Here is a 12,809-nt window from a genome sequence, read left to right on the forward strand (position 1 = left end):
AGCTTTCCAAATCCTTAGATTTCTAAATTTCCAAAACACAAAATTTATATAATTCTTTTAATCGCAGTGTCCTCCGTAATGTCGCTGTCAGCGACTGGTCTTTACAAAGGATACGACAGAGCGTTTTGTGTCCGAATGAAGTCGACATTAACGAAAAGAGGGTGCCATTTTAAGTCTTCTGGTTATAGGGTACGTTTATCACCTTATTTTATCAATTATCATTCATATACTTACCATATCATATGCCAAAAATACTTAAATTTTCATTAAATAAAAAATCCATCCACCAAATTATGAGAAATTCTTTAAACTAACTGAAGATATTATTAAAACTATAGATCATAGAAGTAACGAAATATTGTGAAAATTTATACACATAATAAAATTTTAATGAAGCTTTAATATAACAGTGACGGTGTTAAATTATCGTATTCACTTAAACGTGTTAGTGAATTGAAGTAGTAAAAATTAGCAAACAATGATGTAACAAATCTTCAAATCCACGAGCAAGAATATAACGTGTTTTAATTCTTAATTGAATTGCATAAGTTCTAGCGATTCGTGAATCGATCGCGTTCGATTGACAAAAAAGCCAGGTGTTAATTAAGTATTATAAATTCAGGTGGTGTTACTGCTGTGCCGTTTGAGACCACAGTATACGTTTAGCCATACAAGAAAGTCAGCACCGCCATTGATAGGCATGGTTGGCTTGGCGATCGCGCTTCCTCCACCGAGTGTGCACGAAATTCGCCTGGAAACTGACATGTTCGTCACACGAATTAACTTTGACTTTCGGATAGCACACTGTGAACCAAGGTAAGCACTTCATTAATTATACCAAACAATTCTTAAACATATTTCAATTTATACGAGGTAAAAAGTACAATGGGTTATTCGTTTAAAGAACAAAAGAAACATTAAACAATTTTTTAAATATAGAACAATTTTATATTTATTTAATAAACTACAATTTTATACTGTAAAGTGAATGCTAGATCTAATAATAAAAGTGCATAGATGTGCAATTACTGGACCAAGTTATAAGCATATTGTATCTTGTACCTCAATTGCGAGCAAAGAAAATATTCGTCGATCTTTGTGAATATGACTAAAGTTAGAAACTCCAATCACTTGATACAAATTATACTAATGAGTATAAGTAGTATACAAAATTATATTTTTGTATGATTTTACAGGGTATCCGAATTGTTAGACTATACAGCCGACGAATTAACGGGGAAAAATCTTTATACGCTGTGCCATGGAGAAGACGCGAATCGTCTTCGGAAATCCCACATCGACCGTAAATATTTCTACACGTTCTTCAAGCTTCTATCGCGACCTATGATTCACTGTTTTCATCATGGAAACGATTTCATTTGTTGCAGTGATTCACAAGGGACAAGTATTGACGCATTATTATAGGCTGATGAACAAAAGCGGAGGATACACGTGGTTGCAAACATGCGCCACCGTGGTGTGCAACTCAAAAAACGCCGAGGAGCAGAACATCATTTGTGTCAATTATGTCATTAGGTAAATTAAACATTTCTTTTTATCAAATGTTACTAACAAACGGAGATATTAACTATTATTTATTGTTTGTCAGTGGGCGGGAATATGAGAACTTGATCATGGACTGTTGTCAACTGGAAGAAGGTGTTATGGGTGTTAAACGCGAAGACGCTGTCGGAAATGATCCAGAAAATGGATCACCGGATGCTGATGGAGGAGGTATACTACCGATCTAATACTTATGTAGGGTGTCACAAAGTTAAACGAAATTCTGCAATATATTCTATACGTTCATAGGTGATTATGAAATAGTTCAAGGTAATAGAGAATTTACTGTTGATGCTATTTAGAAAGATTTGGAAATATGAATATTTAGGAACTTGGAAGCTTAAGAATACAGAAATTAAACACTTTTGATATTTAATAATTTAGTAATTCGGAAATGTAAAAATGTAGGAATATGATTAAAAATGAAGCTTTTCGCGATAAAATATTTGCGGACTATATATCATTTTCTTTTCATTTCTGCTTATAGAACATATCGATAACGTTTAGAATCGCTTAACTCTGGTACCTCCTACAAGATAAAAGACTTTCTTCCTTTATTTAATAATCTCCTTTCCATTACAGAGGGTAGAAACCACGGCGGACCACCGAATCAGCATCAAGAACATCCTCACAGGTCACCTCCCGAAGATCGCGAGGAAACTCGCGGCTCGGAGAGCGAGAAGAGGAGCAGCAGACACCACGACAACATAGCTCAGTTACAACAAGAGCCCCAAACAGCCGTAGGAAATATAAACACGCTCGTAGTGAAATTGCGCGGGCACAAACGGAAGATACACGAGGAGGATAGCAGCTCGAACGAAGAGGAGGACGAAGAGGACGCAACGGTGAAAGTCACGAATAACGAGAGAAGCCACGCTCTAAGTCCAGCTCCATCAAACCATTCCATTTCAGGCGGTGAGCAAGTATTGTGTTCAGCCAGCCCGAAATCGAGACGCGTGGAAGATCGAACGAGCAACGCCGACAGTGCCGGTACCTCCGTGAAAGATCTGGAACAGGCGATGTCCAAGCATCTGCCTGTGTCAAACCTGAACAAATCTCACTCGCCGACGCTTCATCAGCCGACGGATTTCAGTACAGACGCGTTGTTGAAACAACAACAGCAACGAAGTACGATACAGTGGATCGGGGCGCATCATCATCTGGGACACCTGAGTCCTCAGCAGTCGGCTACTGCTCCGTTGCCCGCTACCGCCCTTCTTCGTCAACTTTACGCGAACAGGGAGAGCGTGATACGAGCTAACGTTCACGGGATCACATCTAGCGGTAGCACGCGTACGCCTTCTTCGGGTGGCACTTATTACGCCGGTGACACGACACCGAGCGGACCTCTGCCCACACCTCCAGGGTCAGAAGGGTCCAGCACCTACGGCGAACACCAATTCGTGTTAGCCACTCATAACCAGAAAGGTTCCACCGGTACCAGCTGCGCGGACGCGTTCACCAGCCTGGTCTCCTCTTATTCCACTGCCGGCGGTTACACGGTCGATTACCACTCGGCGATGACCCCACCGTCGTCCGTCTCGCCGAGGGACAAGCAGCAACAACAGCAACAACAACAGCTTCACCCGGTGAATGTGATAAGTAGCTACGAAAGCTCGTCGGCTTACACCGACCCGGTGCTGCGACATCAATACGAGCCAGCTCAACCGTTGCCTTTGAAGCCGCAAGTGTATTCGGCCGCGGTTCATCCGAGCGCGTTAGACGCCGCCGCGGCGTACGCGTCCGCGGGTTTGAGCGAACAGGCGCAGTTTTATCATCATCCAGCTGCTGGAGCTGGCTTCCATATCTACCATCCGACCAATAAATCGACGACGAACGGCTGGTACGGGTCGACGTCCTAGTGGCGTGGTCCTGTACGCGAGAGACGTGTACTTAAGTAACTCGAAGTTTCAGCCCAAAGTCCCCTAAATGCATATCAGTGATATCGTATTCACCTCGACATCTCTGTACGCCGATTTCCCATTTCCACTCTCTACTTTCATCCACCGTGTTATATTTTTTCTCTTCGTTTTGTTTAGTTCATCTTTGTTACGCGTTCATTTATCTGTACCGGTGCTATCACTACCCTACCCCTTTCCCTAGGGTTTCTTGAGACCCATCGTTTACCCTTGTCATTGAAACCCAACGATCGTACGTGCGCATACGATGTGCCAACTGAACTGTAAAAATATCGCTGCTCTCTATTCTCGACTATGTAGAACGACTTATTGTAATATAACAAAATAAATTATTATGTATGTTGACAATTTTGGAGAGGACATTCGCGCAAGCATGGAGAGTAGGAGTTTAAGGGTAAAAGGAAAACGAGGATGGAACAGGAGGACAGAGCGCAGAGTATGTTTGATGGAACGCAGTGATGGGCAAACGAATACCCGTGGAACTTTCACGTGTACTCGTGGACACTGTTGATACACAATTTCATTATTCGAAAACTGGAAAATTTCTCGAATTGAAAATTTCAAATTTCTGTATTCTCAAGTTTCTAAATTCCTTTACTTCCAACTTTCCAAATTTTTTAATTTCTATTTGACTTTTTAATTTGAAATTCTTTTATATGAAATTTCTGTATTTCAAAGTTTCTACATTTTCAAGCTTCTGTATTACCAAAATTCTAAATTAGAAAATTTGGTAATATAATAAATGATAAATTAGTAATAAATTGATAAATTGAAAAATTTGGAAATCCTGTATTCCTGAACTTGAAACCGCGGGCACTTGATCTACTCATCACTGTTGCGACGCTCAAGGGGCGAACGGTGATACGAGGAAAAATGACTAATTATAATTAGCCGATTGTAATCGCGTGACATTAAAATGCACGCGAGAGAGAAGTAATGTAAACGAACAAAAAAGATTTGCCAGCGTAACCGCTGAGCCCAGGCGTGGTTGTTAGCGATAATTACTCGAGAAAAGCCGTACTTGTCGTAATTTTTTATACTGTAACATTTTGTTGCGTAAATACGATGACTTTAGTGAAGTCAACAGTGCAATCGTTACAAGTTCTTAGCGTTAATTTAAGAGGATCGGATAGAGATAAAGTTTACCTTTGCTTATAACGTGAAAGAGACGTTTCTGTACGACAGAGAGGGAGAGAGAGATAGAGAGAAAGAGAGAGAAAGAAAGAGAGCGCGAAAGAGAGAGAGAATGTATGAGTATGTAACATTATCGAAGGAAATCGCTATCTCTATTAATGTAGAGTACGTTGTTCAAACAATTAATTTATTAGCAGCTTATCAATTCAATTTATTATTGCTTGAATCGTATTATCGTTTTCTATCCATAGAATTTATCAGTATTCATTTATCGTCGATATTAATACATATCAAATTATCTGATAACGATAAATCACTGCCTTACCAGTTTAAAAGTTTGCCTGAAACAAAGTAAAGTATTCACAAAAGTAAGCTTCGAAGGTTTTAAACAAGTAAGCAACACGTATTTAAAATGTTATCAGAACAATATATTGCTAGAGGTAGCGAATTCTTTCAGAGAGATTATTATGTTTTGTTGTAAATGAATTGTTTTTTGACGAGTACACGTGTAAATACAATTTTATGTGCTGTAATATTTACCTGTTGAATATTTCTATTCATCATTTTTCTGAAATTTCTATGAAATTTATTTTCGTTGAAGGAGCATTGTAAGGCAGTGACTTAAACACTAAAATATATACACAACATCTCCCTCTTGATAAAAGAAAACCTTGTAATTCAGTACAGTTCATCCTCAAATGTTTGACAGAATTATATCCCATACAAAAATTTGCCATCATACCACAATCGCATAATATTATTTAGAAAAGATATAACTATCTGTAAATGAATTTATTGTATTATCAATTACTGTAACATTTATATAGACAAATTTGTTTCTTTTCTGAATTTTAGAGTCTCATATACAAAATATTGAATAATACTGTTTATATTTCAGTTTACAATTTATAAAATACTTTCAAATTTTTCCATTAGTATTATCGTTATCTTATTTATCTATTATAATTTAAGTATATCCACTTGGAACAGTATCAACAAAATTCTAATAATAGAAAGAGAAGTACTTAAAATTGGATGAAAATTAGCTTTTGCCAAATGGTAATGTTTCTCGTTTATACAAAACAGAAGATGCGTGCAGGAATGCCCTACATGTACTGAAAGTACTTATACGAATCTAAAAATGGACAGATGCAGTGCATACAAAACTATGCCTTACCAAATTGTTCTTCAAAAATATATAAAGAGAAAAAAATAAGATCAGGTGTAAGGATTATAAGACTGATAATAAATTTGCTTGTTCTGTTTTATTGTTCAAGCAAATGATAGACTCAAATTAAATTGCATATATATATCTGTAGGTATTTACATTCCACTATTTCTTGTTTAAAACTTTAAAATGTAATTTAAAAATAAAAGTACAATGCACCTGAATCTTTCTAAAAGCTTTAGACTTTTATTCGTCTCTTTATTTCTAATATTTTCTTGCTTTCTAAATCTATTGCATAAATAAATATCATTTACTGATCCAAACACAGTACAATGTTTTATATATTGAAATATTTACATCAAAGAAATAATTAATTTTATTTAATCTCACATGCATTTGCATTATGTGCTAATTACAAATTTTTCACATGTTTGTGAAAAATCTGATAATAAGATATTATCAGTATCAGAGATTACCACTATTTTAAGAACTACTTTACAACAAAGCTTTAATTACTATCCGTAATCTCTAATAATTGATAATTACACATTTCTTTTATCAGAATCAGTGACTTGAAGAATTTAGATTGATTATCAACATTTTAAAATTCTCAACATTTATCTTAAATATTGTATTGATAATATACTGGCCATGAAAATTCTAGAATATGGACAATATACACAGATTGTTTGAAATTTCTATCATCCCAAATTACATTTTCAACAATAACAAAACAATGTATTACAGCAATATTCATACATAAATATATGAACACAAGTAATTAATGCTCATTTATATTAATTTACATAAATTTTACGCAATTTGGCATATTTAACTATTTCAAAACTGTACATTAGATGCAAAATATTTCATTTATCTGAAAGTAAAATTAATCAGAATAATTTCCATGTATTACTCAGCACTACCATGTGAGGTTAGTAATAACCTATTACGTCCCTAGTCTCTTCTCGCCAATTATCCCTATAATGAATAGTTTCAATTTTGCACTTGTAATATAAACAATTATAAAGCTATCTTTATGAAAAAATGATAAAGTTATTAAACCTAAAAATCGTTTTAAAAAATTGTATACAAAAAATCATTTTTGTTTTGCAATAACATCACACGAAGACACATACTACTCAGATTTAATTTAAATTTCTATTTCTAGCTACTAATGAAAGGCGATCATGTTTTAAAACAATCATAAACTGTTTACACAATGATTAATAATCAAGTACTAGGTTATGTTTACACTCTGATCAAACATACCATGTTGATGTCACGTAGTATAATACTCGAGTTCGATGTTCGATGATCGATGATCGATATATTGGCCTTGCATGAGTAAACTCGATAGTCATTGGAGCTTAATATTTGTTATCCTTTACATCTTACAGATGCGCGCCTATATAAGAAACAAATTCGAAAGAAGACCGCTAATTTAACATTTACCGTCAGAGTGAACAGTTCGTGGACACAAACCACATCATGAATTGGCGATTCACGCTCTTCATCGCTGTTCTTGTTTTGACAGTCGAAGCGAAAAAATATCCACAATCATTTGAGGAGCATCAGTGGGAAGAATTCGAAGAGTTTTTAAAGTGGAGAAAATCAAAAGAGCTGCATGGAAATGGACCAAGAGAGAATAAGTACGAGAAACGATATTACGACGATAGTCGTGAAGTGGACCAAACGTATGAAAAGAATCAACAGAGTCCCAATAATAATCCACCACCAGTCAATCAAGCTGCTCTAATGGCAAGATACATTGTTAACTATGCTGGTAAGATAAATGTACCTTCGATAACGTCTCATTTTAATAGAACCGGGGTATTCAAATTAAGTTTCGTATTCGATCTGAATCGTTCAAAAAATTACCAGGTTACATTTTTAATAATACGATCGCTGTTTTTAAATTATAGAAATTAAGAAGCGATACATATCTAAAAATATTATTCATACATGGATGTGTGTTTAACACATATACGTCTTATCTGCTGATAATATTAGATTTACCTACAGAACTTTGGCAATTTCCCAAATTTTCGGTCGAAAATGCAACGCGTGTCGCATATTTTCACTTTAATTACCATTTTCCACACGATTTAATAAAAATTAAATTGCATTTCAAATGCTTCACTTTATTATCACTCCTGATATCCATTATATTCAAATTGAATTGTTCCGTTGTCTCGCAAGATAATAGAAGGTCATTCGTTTGAATTTTGCTTTTAAAAAATATTTATCAACTCGGAAATAATAAATATAGCGATTTGGTGAATCATTTAAGTATTTCAATTATTTATTTACGTCGAATAGCATGGTTTATGTAAACTGTTATCAATGCGTTTTCACAGATTGGGTAGCTGTTGCAACAACAAGCACGCGAAAGGATATTGAGTCATTTCCAGTAGCAAATTTAATTTCTTATAGCGATGGAGCCTTAGGCAATGGAAGTGGTATCCCATATCTTTACCTTACTCCGTTAGATTTCACGGCTCAGGATCTAGCAGTGAGTAATCGGACGATTCCTTTGTTTCGATCAAACATCAACACTTTTTATTTCTAGTTACCATCGTTTGATAAGATAGCGAATACCATCGTACTGCCAATTATTTTGTTATTACTCATCGGCACGGTCGCTGCGACATGCATAATTTCATGTGTATACGTAGTTCTGTATCAAAAATTTTTAAACTTAAACATGTTTTAAATTATTAATTCTAAAATTTACAAATCTTATAGCGTCGAAAATAATGCTGATTTTTTGTTCTGGGTAAACACTTTCAGGTTCAAAACGTTCCAAGTTTCATACGTTCTGAATTTGAAACGTTCCCAATTTGGAACGTTTCAAGTTTGAAGCGTCCCAAGTTTGAAACATTCCAGATTTTTAATTTTTTTAATGTTCAAATATTCCGAACTTGAAACATATACATAATTTTTGTTATATCTATTGAATTAATTTAGTGACCATTTTTTAATTGCAGAAAGACAATCGAGCTTCTTTGTTAATGTCATTAGCTCAAGGAGAATACTGTAGAAACAAAGATTGGGATCCTATGGATCCTCGTTGCGCCAGAGTTATTATGAGCGGTAAAATCAAACCGGTTAGTGAATTTATTTATATTAAAATCAAAGTGACCATTTAGTTTAAGCGACTAAATGCAAAGTCATTTTCGAATTTATTTATTTTTGCATTGAAGATAAGGGGTCATTCTAATAAATAATATTAATAATTACATTAGTAACTCGTTTCCTTTTTCTAATAGTTGAAAAACGAAAGTGCAGAACACGCGCTAGCCAAGAAAGTTTTCTTTGAACGCCATCCAAAACTAGAGCATATGCCAGCGGGTAAGAATTTATTTATTAAATAATGTTTATTACTAAATGCATTATAGTCCTTGTTGACTTACAAAAATTATGTATTGTATTACAGACCACCATTTCTATTTTGCCAAGTTGAAAATAATGTCTATCGCTGTTTTGGATACTTTCGGCGGACCTAAATATGTTACTGTAAATGATTATCTGCATCCAATTGCTAACGTTACCGAAGAATTCAACCGACATTTCCCTATGGAAGCATATGAACACTCTCAAAATAAATATAGTCCAGTTGCTAACATGTTACATCCTGTAGTTCGCCTTGTATAAAATAGCGTAAAAATTAATACAATTACTTATATGTATATGTACATCTAAACTTTTTATAGTACCTAAATTTTCTACAATTAATTAAGTGATAAATAAAATAAGTTTAATACATTCAAAGATGAATTGTAGTTAAATTAACCGGTTCTGAATGAGTGTAATTTTCAATAGTTAGTAGCATAAATATTTTCAAGAAGAAAGAAAGGTAAGTTTTTCTATCAGTATTAATTATATTGTACTTTCAAATGTACCTGTTAAAAAAATAATTTTCTGGTGTAATCCAATATGATTCATTATATTTTATTTCACTATAAAAATATACAGCTTTTCCGTTTAAACCCATGGCAATTTCTGTAATAAATATTTATTTAAATCAATAATAAATCTGTAATAAAATGATGTACAGGTTTTATTATACTAATATAATATTTTTAATATTTACATATTATTAATACAATAATTGCACTTTGTTGTAGTACATTACAAAGAATTTGACTATGATATATTACTTTTTAAATGAAGAATGACGATTTCGTGTAAGTTTATAGTTTCATTCGGATGCTTCTATGTACATTCTACATAATTTATTCGAATATATAAAACAACTTTTATATATTAAAATTTATTTAAATGAAAACAAATATTTAACAAAAATGAATAATTTCGTTATAATTTAAAGATAATATTGACAGACAGTATCTAAGTATAAAAAGTTTCTTTTGGTTATGTTTTTTTCGTAGTAGTCTGTGTACTTTTCCCGTGTACAAGACTAGATGAACTCAACATAACGGAAATTTGTTCTGGTAATGGGCAAGCAATTAATTGAAGTTCCTCTGAACTATAATATTTACTTAGTAGTTGATATATTTGTGTAAATGCAGCACACACATTATTTTTGACTGGTCTAAATAGAATAAACTCAGTTTCTTTATTAGAAAGATATAACTGCATTAGCTGTTGGATTTCGGGACATTTAAACTTAATTATCCGTAATACTTCACTGATTACTGCAGCAACATCTTGTGCACTCCCAAGAGCATGTTCCTGAGATGTGTCTGTGTTACCAGTGTTAACATGTGCTTTTTCTTTTTCTAGTAACTTTAAAATTGGATGTATCAGTAAATATGTTGCATGCTGTATAAGACAGTGACAAGCATATTTTAGTTTATTATCTACATGCTTCCTTGAATCTATTAATTGTTCCTTCATTTGTGGTGCACCCTCTAATAAAAATTCTAATAATGCATTATTTGACAAAGTGAAAAATCTTGAACTTTTTTCTAATAAACCAAATGCAGCTGTCTTAACTTTAGAAAAGTCCAAACTATATTCCTTTATAGTAAAATCTACTTGAAATGGTGCAATCTGTTCTCTTAGTATCAACAAATGCTTTATTTGAAAGAGTTCTGCATCCAAAGATGATGCTCTATTTTCAATTTCTTGTCTTGCATTTTCAATGCTTTGTACGCAATAAGATATTGCTTCCTGGCTCAGAGATTGAAAAACAGATCTGTCTACACAACGATATAATCTTGATAAACAAACTAATGTTCTTCGTACAGTAGGATACCACATTCCATGTAGGTCTGCAGGTGAATTACCCATATGTGTTTTCTGATAAATAGAATCTATTTCAATGTGATTTCTGGAAACAGATTCTGTACTGCTATCTCCATTAAATGGTACAGATATCCTTTTCATTTTTGTTTGTCTAGTCTCTTCTCTTAGGGATTCTGCTATATCTTCCATCATCTTTAATTTATCTGGATATGCCAAATCACCTGGTGATGGATTGTAATTTAATACATCAGACTGTAGATATAGATGTGCACGAAATACAAGTCTTTCTTGTACATCATGCAATAGTTGTAGACAAATATTTCCAAATCCTTCTAAGGGTTCAAAATTATTTTGCACATGTTCATCCAGCATTTCAATTCTTAAGATGCAACAAATTTCTGCTAATGTTTCTAAGTGATTAATATGAATGATAAATGGTCTTAATGTATCGTATAAAGAAGTACATAAGCTTTCCAAATATGTAGTTAATCCATTGGATGGCTTCGAAAAGAATTCATAAAATAATTTATATTCATCCATTGATGCATGTAGCAATAATGCACATGAATTTCTAACTAAACTACAGTGATCACCATTATACTTCTCCTTTACTGACATTAGAGACTTTTGTACACTGCTGCCTAGCACTAATCCTCTTTGACTCCAATAATATTGATGGCACTCAGATAATAGACTGTCATACTCTTGTCGTTTGTATGATCTTGATTCAATCTGTTCTATGACTGATTTTACTTTTGATAAAATAGTTTGAAATCTTCCATAAAAAAGAGCCAATGCTGCATCTGCATTATCTTGGGAACTGTCACTGTCTTTTAAATTTAAAATACTCTCTGTAGTTTTGCTAAATAAGTTAAAAATATAATTTTGCATCATAGATATTGCCTTAGATTGGCAATGTTTATATTTAATTAAATAGGTATTACTTTCTTTAAACGAAGGGTTATTCTGCAAGAAATCTATATTTCTATCAATTTTATCTAATATATTAAAGAACATTTCACTATTTACACACAATGTAGGTGCTTCTAATTTTTCCATCATCATGTCCACATCTTTAAAATACTTTACATATTCTGTGATGTTCTCTATAATAGAATTTAATCTTCTTTGATCAGAATCCAGCTGTTCACTAGCATCGTAAAGAGATGTAGTTTTATCTGAAACCTCAGAGTATTGTTTATACAGCATTGTAAAATCTTCTAATGCTTCTTCTATTTGAAGACAAAGTTCATGACATTCGGATCTTCTAGCTTCAAGTTCATTAAGATATAATATATACTTCATATCCTTCCTGTCCATACATTTCTTTTCTAAAGTGGCATAATATTCTAATAGATCTTGATATCGTTCTATATGCACTGGTTTTTCATTTTCTTCAGTCCTGGATGCAGTGTCATCAAGTGTTTTATCCTCAAACGTATTATCAGAGAACAATTCTTCTTCTAAATTTAATAAACATTCTCTTTGAAGATCTGTTAACGGCGCCACGGAATCTTCTGACAGATCCCACTTGGTTAACTTATTCGGAATGTTTTTTACGTTGGACATAGTTTCCTGTCAACAGAAATAAATATTATAAATTAGACATTTTTACAAACAGTAAGTAAATGACCCACTTCAAAAAACTGACCAAAACTGACATCGTAGTAAATACAAATCATACTCATGAAGTTGAAACAAATTGGTAATCATGACACAGTGTGGCCAGTAAAAAAAGTTCAGTTATATATTTACATAATAAATAGTTTTTAATGTGTTATATTGCTTTATTATAATTTTCTAGCAATGTT

At 33.4% G+C, this 12,809-nt stretch overlaps 3 protein-coding genes across 10 annotated transcripts in view; 2 read left to right on the plus strand and 1 right to left on the minus strand.

Moving 5' to 3' along the window:
- The window catches only part of LOC100875446 (protein trachealess), a 178,353-nt gene extending 173,198 nt beyond the window's left edge, over nucleotides 1-5,155 (plus strand). For 6 of the 7 annotated variants that reach the window (XM_076536486.1, XM_076536489.1, XM_076536494.1 and 3 more), the window contains 6 exons: nucleotides 68-189; nucleotides 623-816; nucleotides 1,197-1,303; nucleotides 1,389-1,536; nucleotides 1,610-1,734; nucleotides 2,146-5,155. In XM_076536486.1, the coding sequence (XP_076392601.1) occupies nucleotides 68-189; nucleotides 623-816; nucleotides 1,197-1,303; nucleotides 1,389-1,536; nucleotides 1,610-1,734; nucleotides 2,146-3,425 (1,976 nt within the window). In that variant the 3' untranslated portion in view covers nucleotides 3,426-5,155. The remainder of the gene's footprint in view (nucleotides 1-67; nucleotides 190-622; nucleotides 817-1,196; nucleotides 1,304-1,388; nucleotides 1,537-1,609; nucleotides 1,735-2,145) is intronic. The other variant, XM_076536516.1, reaches the window with a different exon arrangement.
- A 1,972-nt stretch (nucleotides 5,156-7,127) lies between these two features.
- Nucleotides 7,128-9,558, plus strand: CREG (Cellular Repressor of E1A-stimulated Genes). Its single transcript, XM_003701282.3, has 5 exons — nucleotides 7,128-7,570; nucleotides 8,145-8,299; nucleotides 8,775-8,894; nucleotides 9,057-9,138; nucleotides 9,224-9,558. Exons 1-5 carry the CDS (start codon nucleotides 7,276-7,278, stop codon nucleotides 9,439-9,441), a joined length of 870 nt encoding a protein of 289 aa, XP_003701330.2. The 5' UTR covers nucleotides 7,128-7,275; the 3' UTR covers nucleotides 9,442-9,558.
- A 271-nt stretch (nucleotides 9,559-9,829) lies between these two features.
- On the minus strand, nucleotides 9,830-12,796 carry Cog3 (conserved oligomeric Golgi complex subunit 3). 2 transcript variants are annotated; one of them, XM_003701245.3, is made up of 2 exons: nucleotides 12,650-12,796; nucleotides 9,830-12,573 (listed from the first exon to the last, which is right to left on the minus strand). In XM_003701245.3, exons 1-2 carry the CDS (start codon nucleotides 12,659-12,661, stop codon nucleotides 10,162-10,164), a joined length of 2,424 nt encoding a protein of 807 aa, XP_003701293.2. In that variant the 5' UTR covers nucleotides 12,662-12,796; the 3' UTR covers nucleotides 9,830-10,161. The 2 variants fall into 2 exon arrangements, with proteins under 2 accessions (XP_003701293.2, XP_076392636.1); XM_076536521.1 differs by having other exon boundaries at nucleotides 12,636-12,695.
- Nucleotides 12,797-12,809: the final 13 nt, after the last annotated feature.

The sequence above is a fragment of the Megachile rotundata genome, chromosome 1, assembly GCF_050947335.1.
Source record: "Megachile rotundata isolate GNS110a chromosome 1, iyMegRotu1, whole genome shotgun sequence".
NCBI lineage: Eukaryota > Metazoa > Arthropoda > Insecta > Hymenoptera > Megachilidae > Megachile > Megachile rotundata.

Coding starts and splice junctions, on each gene's coding strand:
- CREG (XM_003701282.3), top strand. CDS start 7,276: ATGAATTGGCGATTCACGCTCTTCATCGCTGTTCTTGTTTTGACAGTC. Junction 8,300..8,774: donor TCACGGCTCAGGATCTAGCA/GTGAGTAATCGG, acceptor TTTTAATTGCAG/AAAGACAATCGAGCTTCTTT. Junction 8,895..9,056: donor TGAGCGGTAAAATCAAACCG/GTTAGTGAATTT, acceptor TTTTTCTAATAG/TTGAAAAACGAAAGTGCAGA.
- Cog3 (XM_076536521.1), bottom strand. CDS start 12,686: ATGAGTATGATTTGTATTTACTACGATGTCAGTTTTGGTCAGTTTTTT. Junction 12,574..12,635: donor GTTTTGGTCAGTTTTTTGAA/GTGGGTCATTTA, acceptor TTCTGTTGACAG/GAAACTATGTCCAACGTAAA.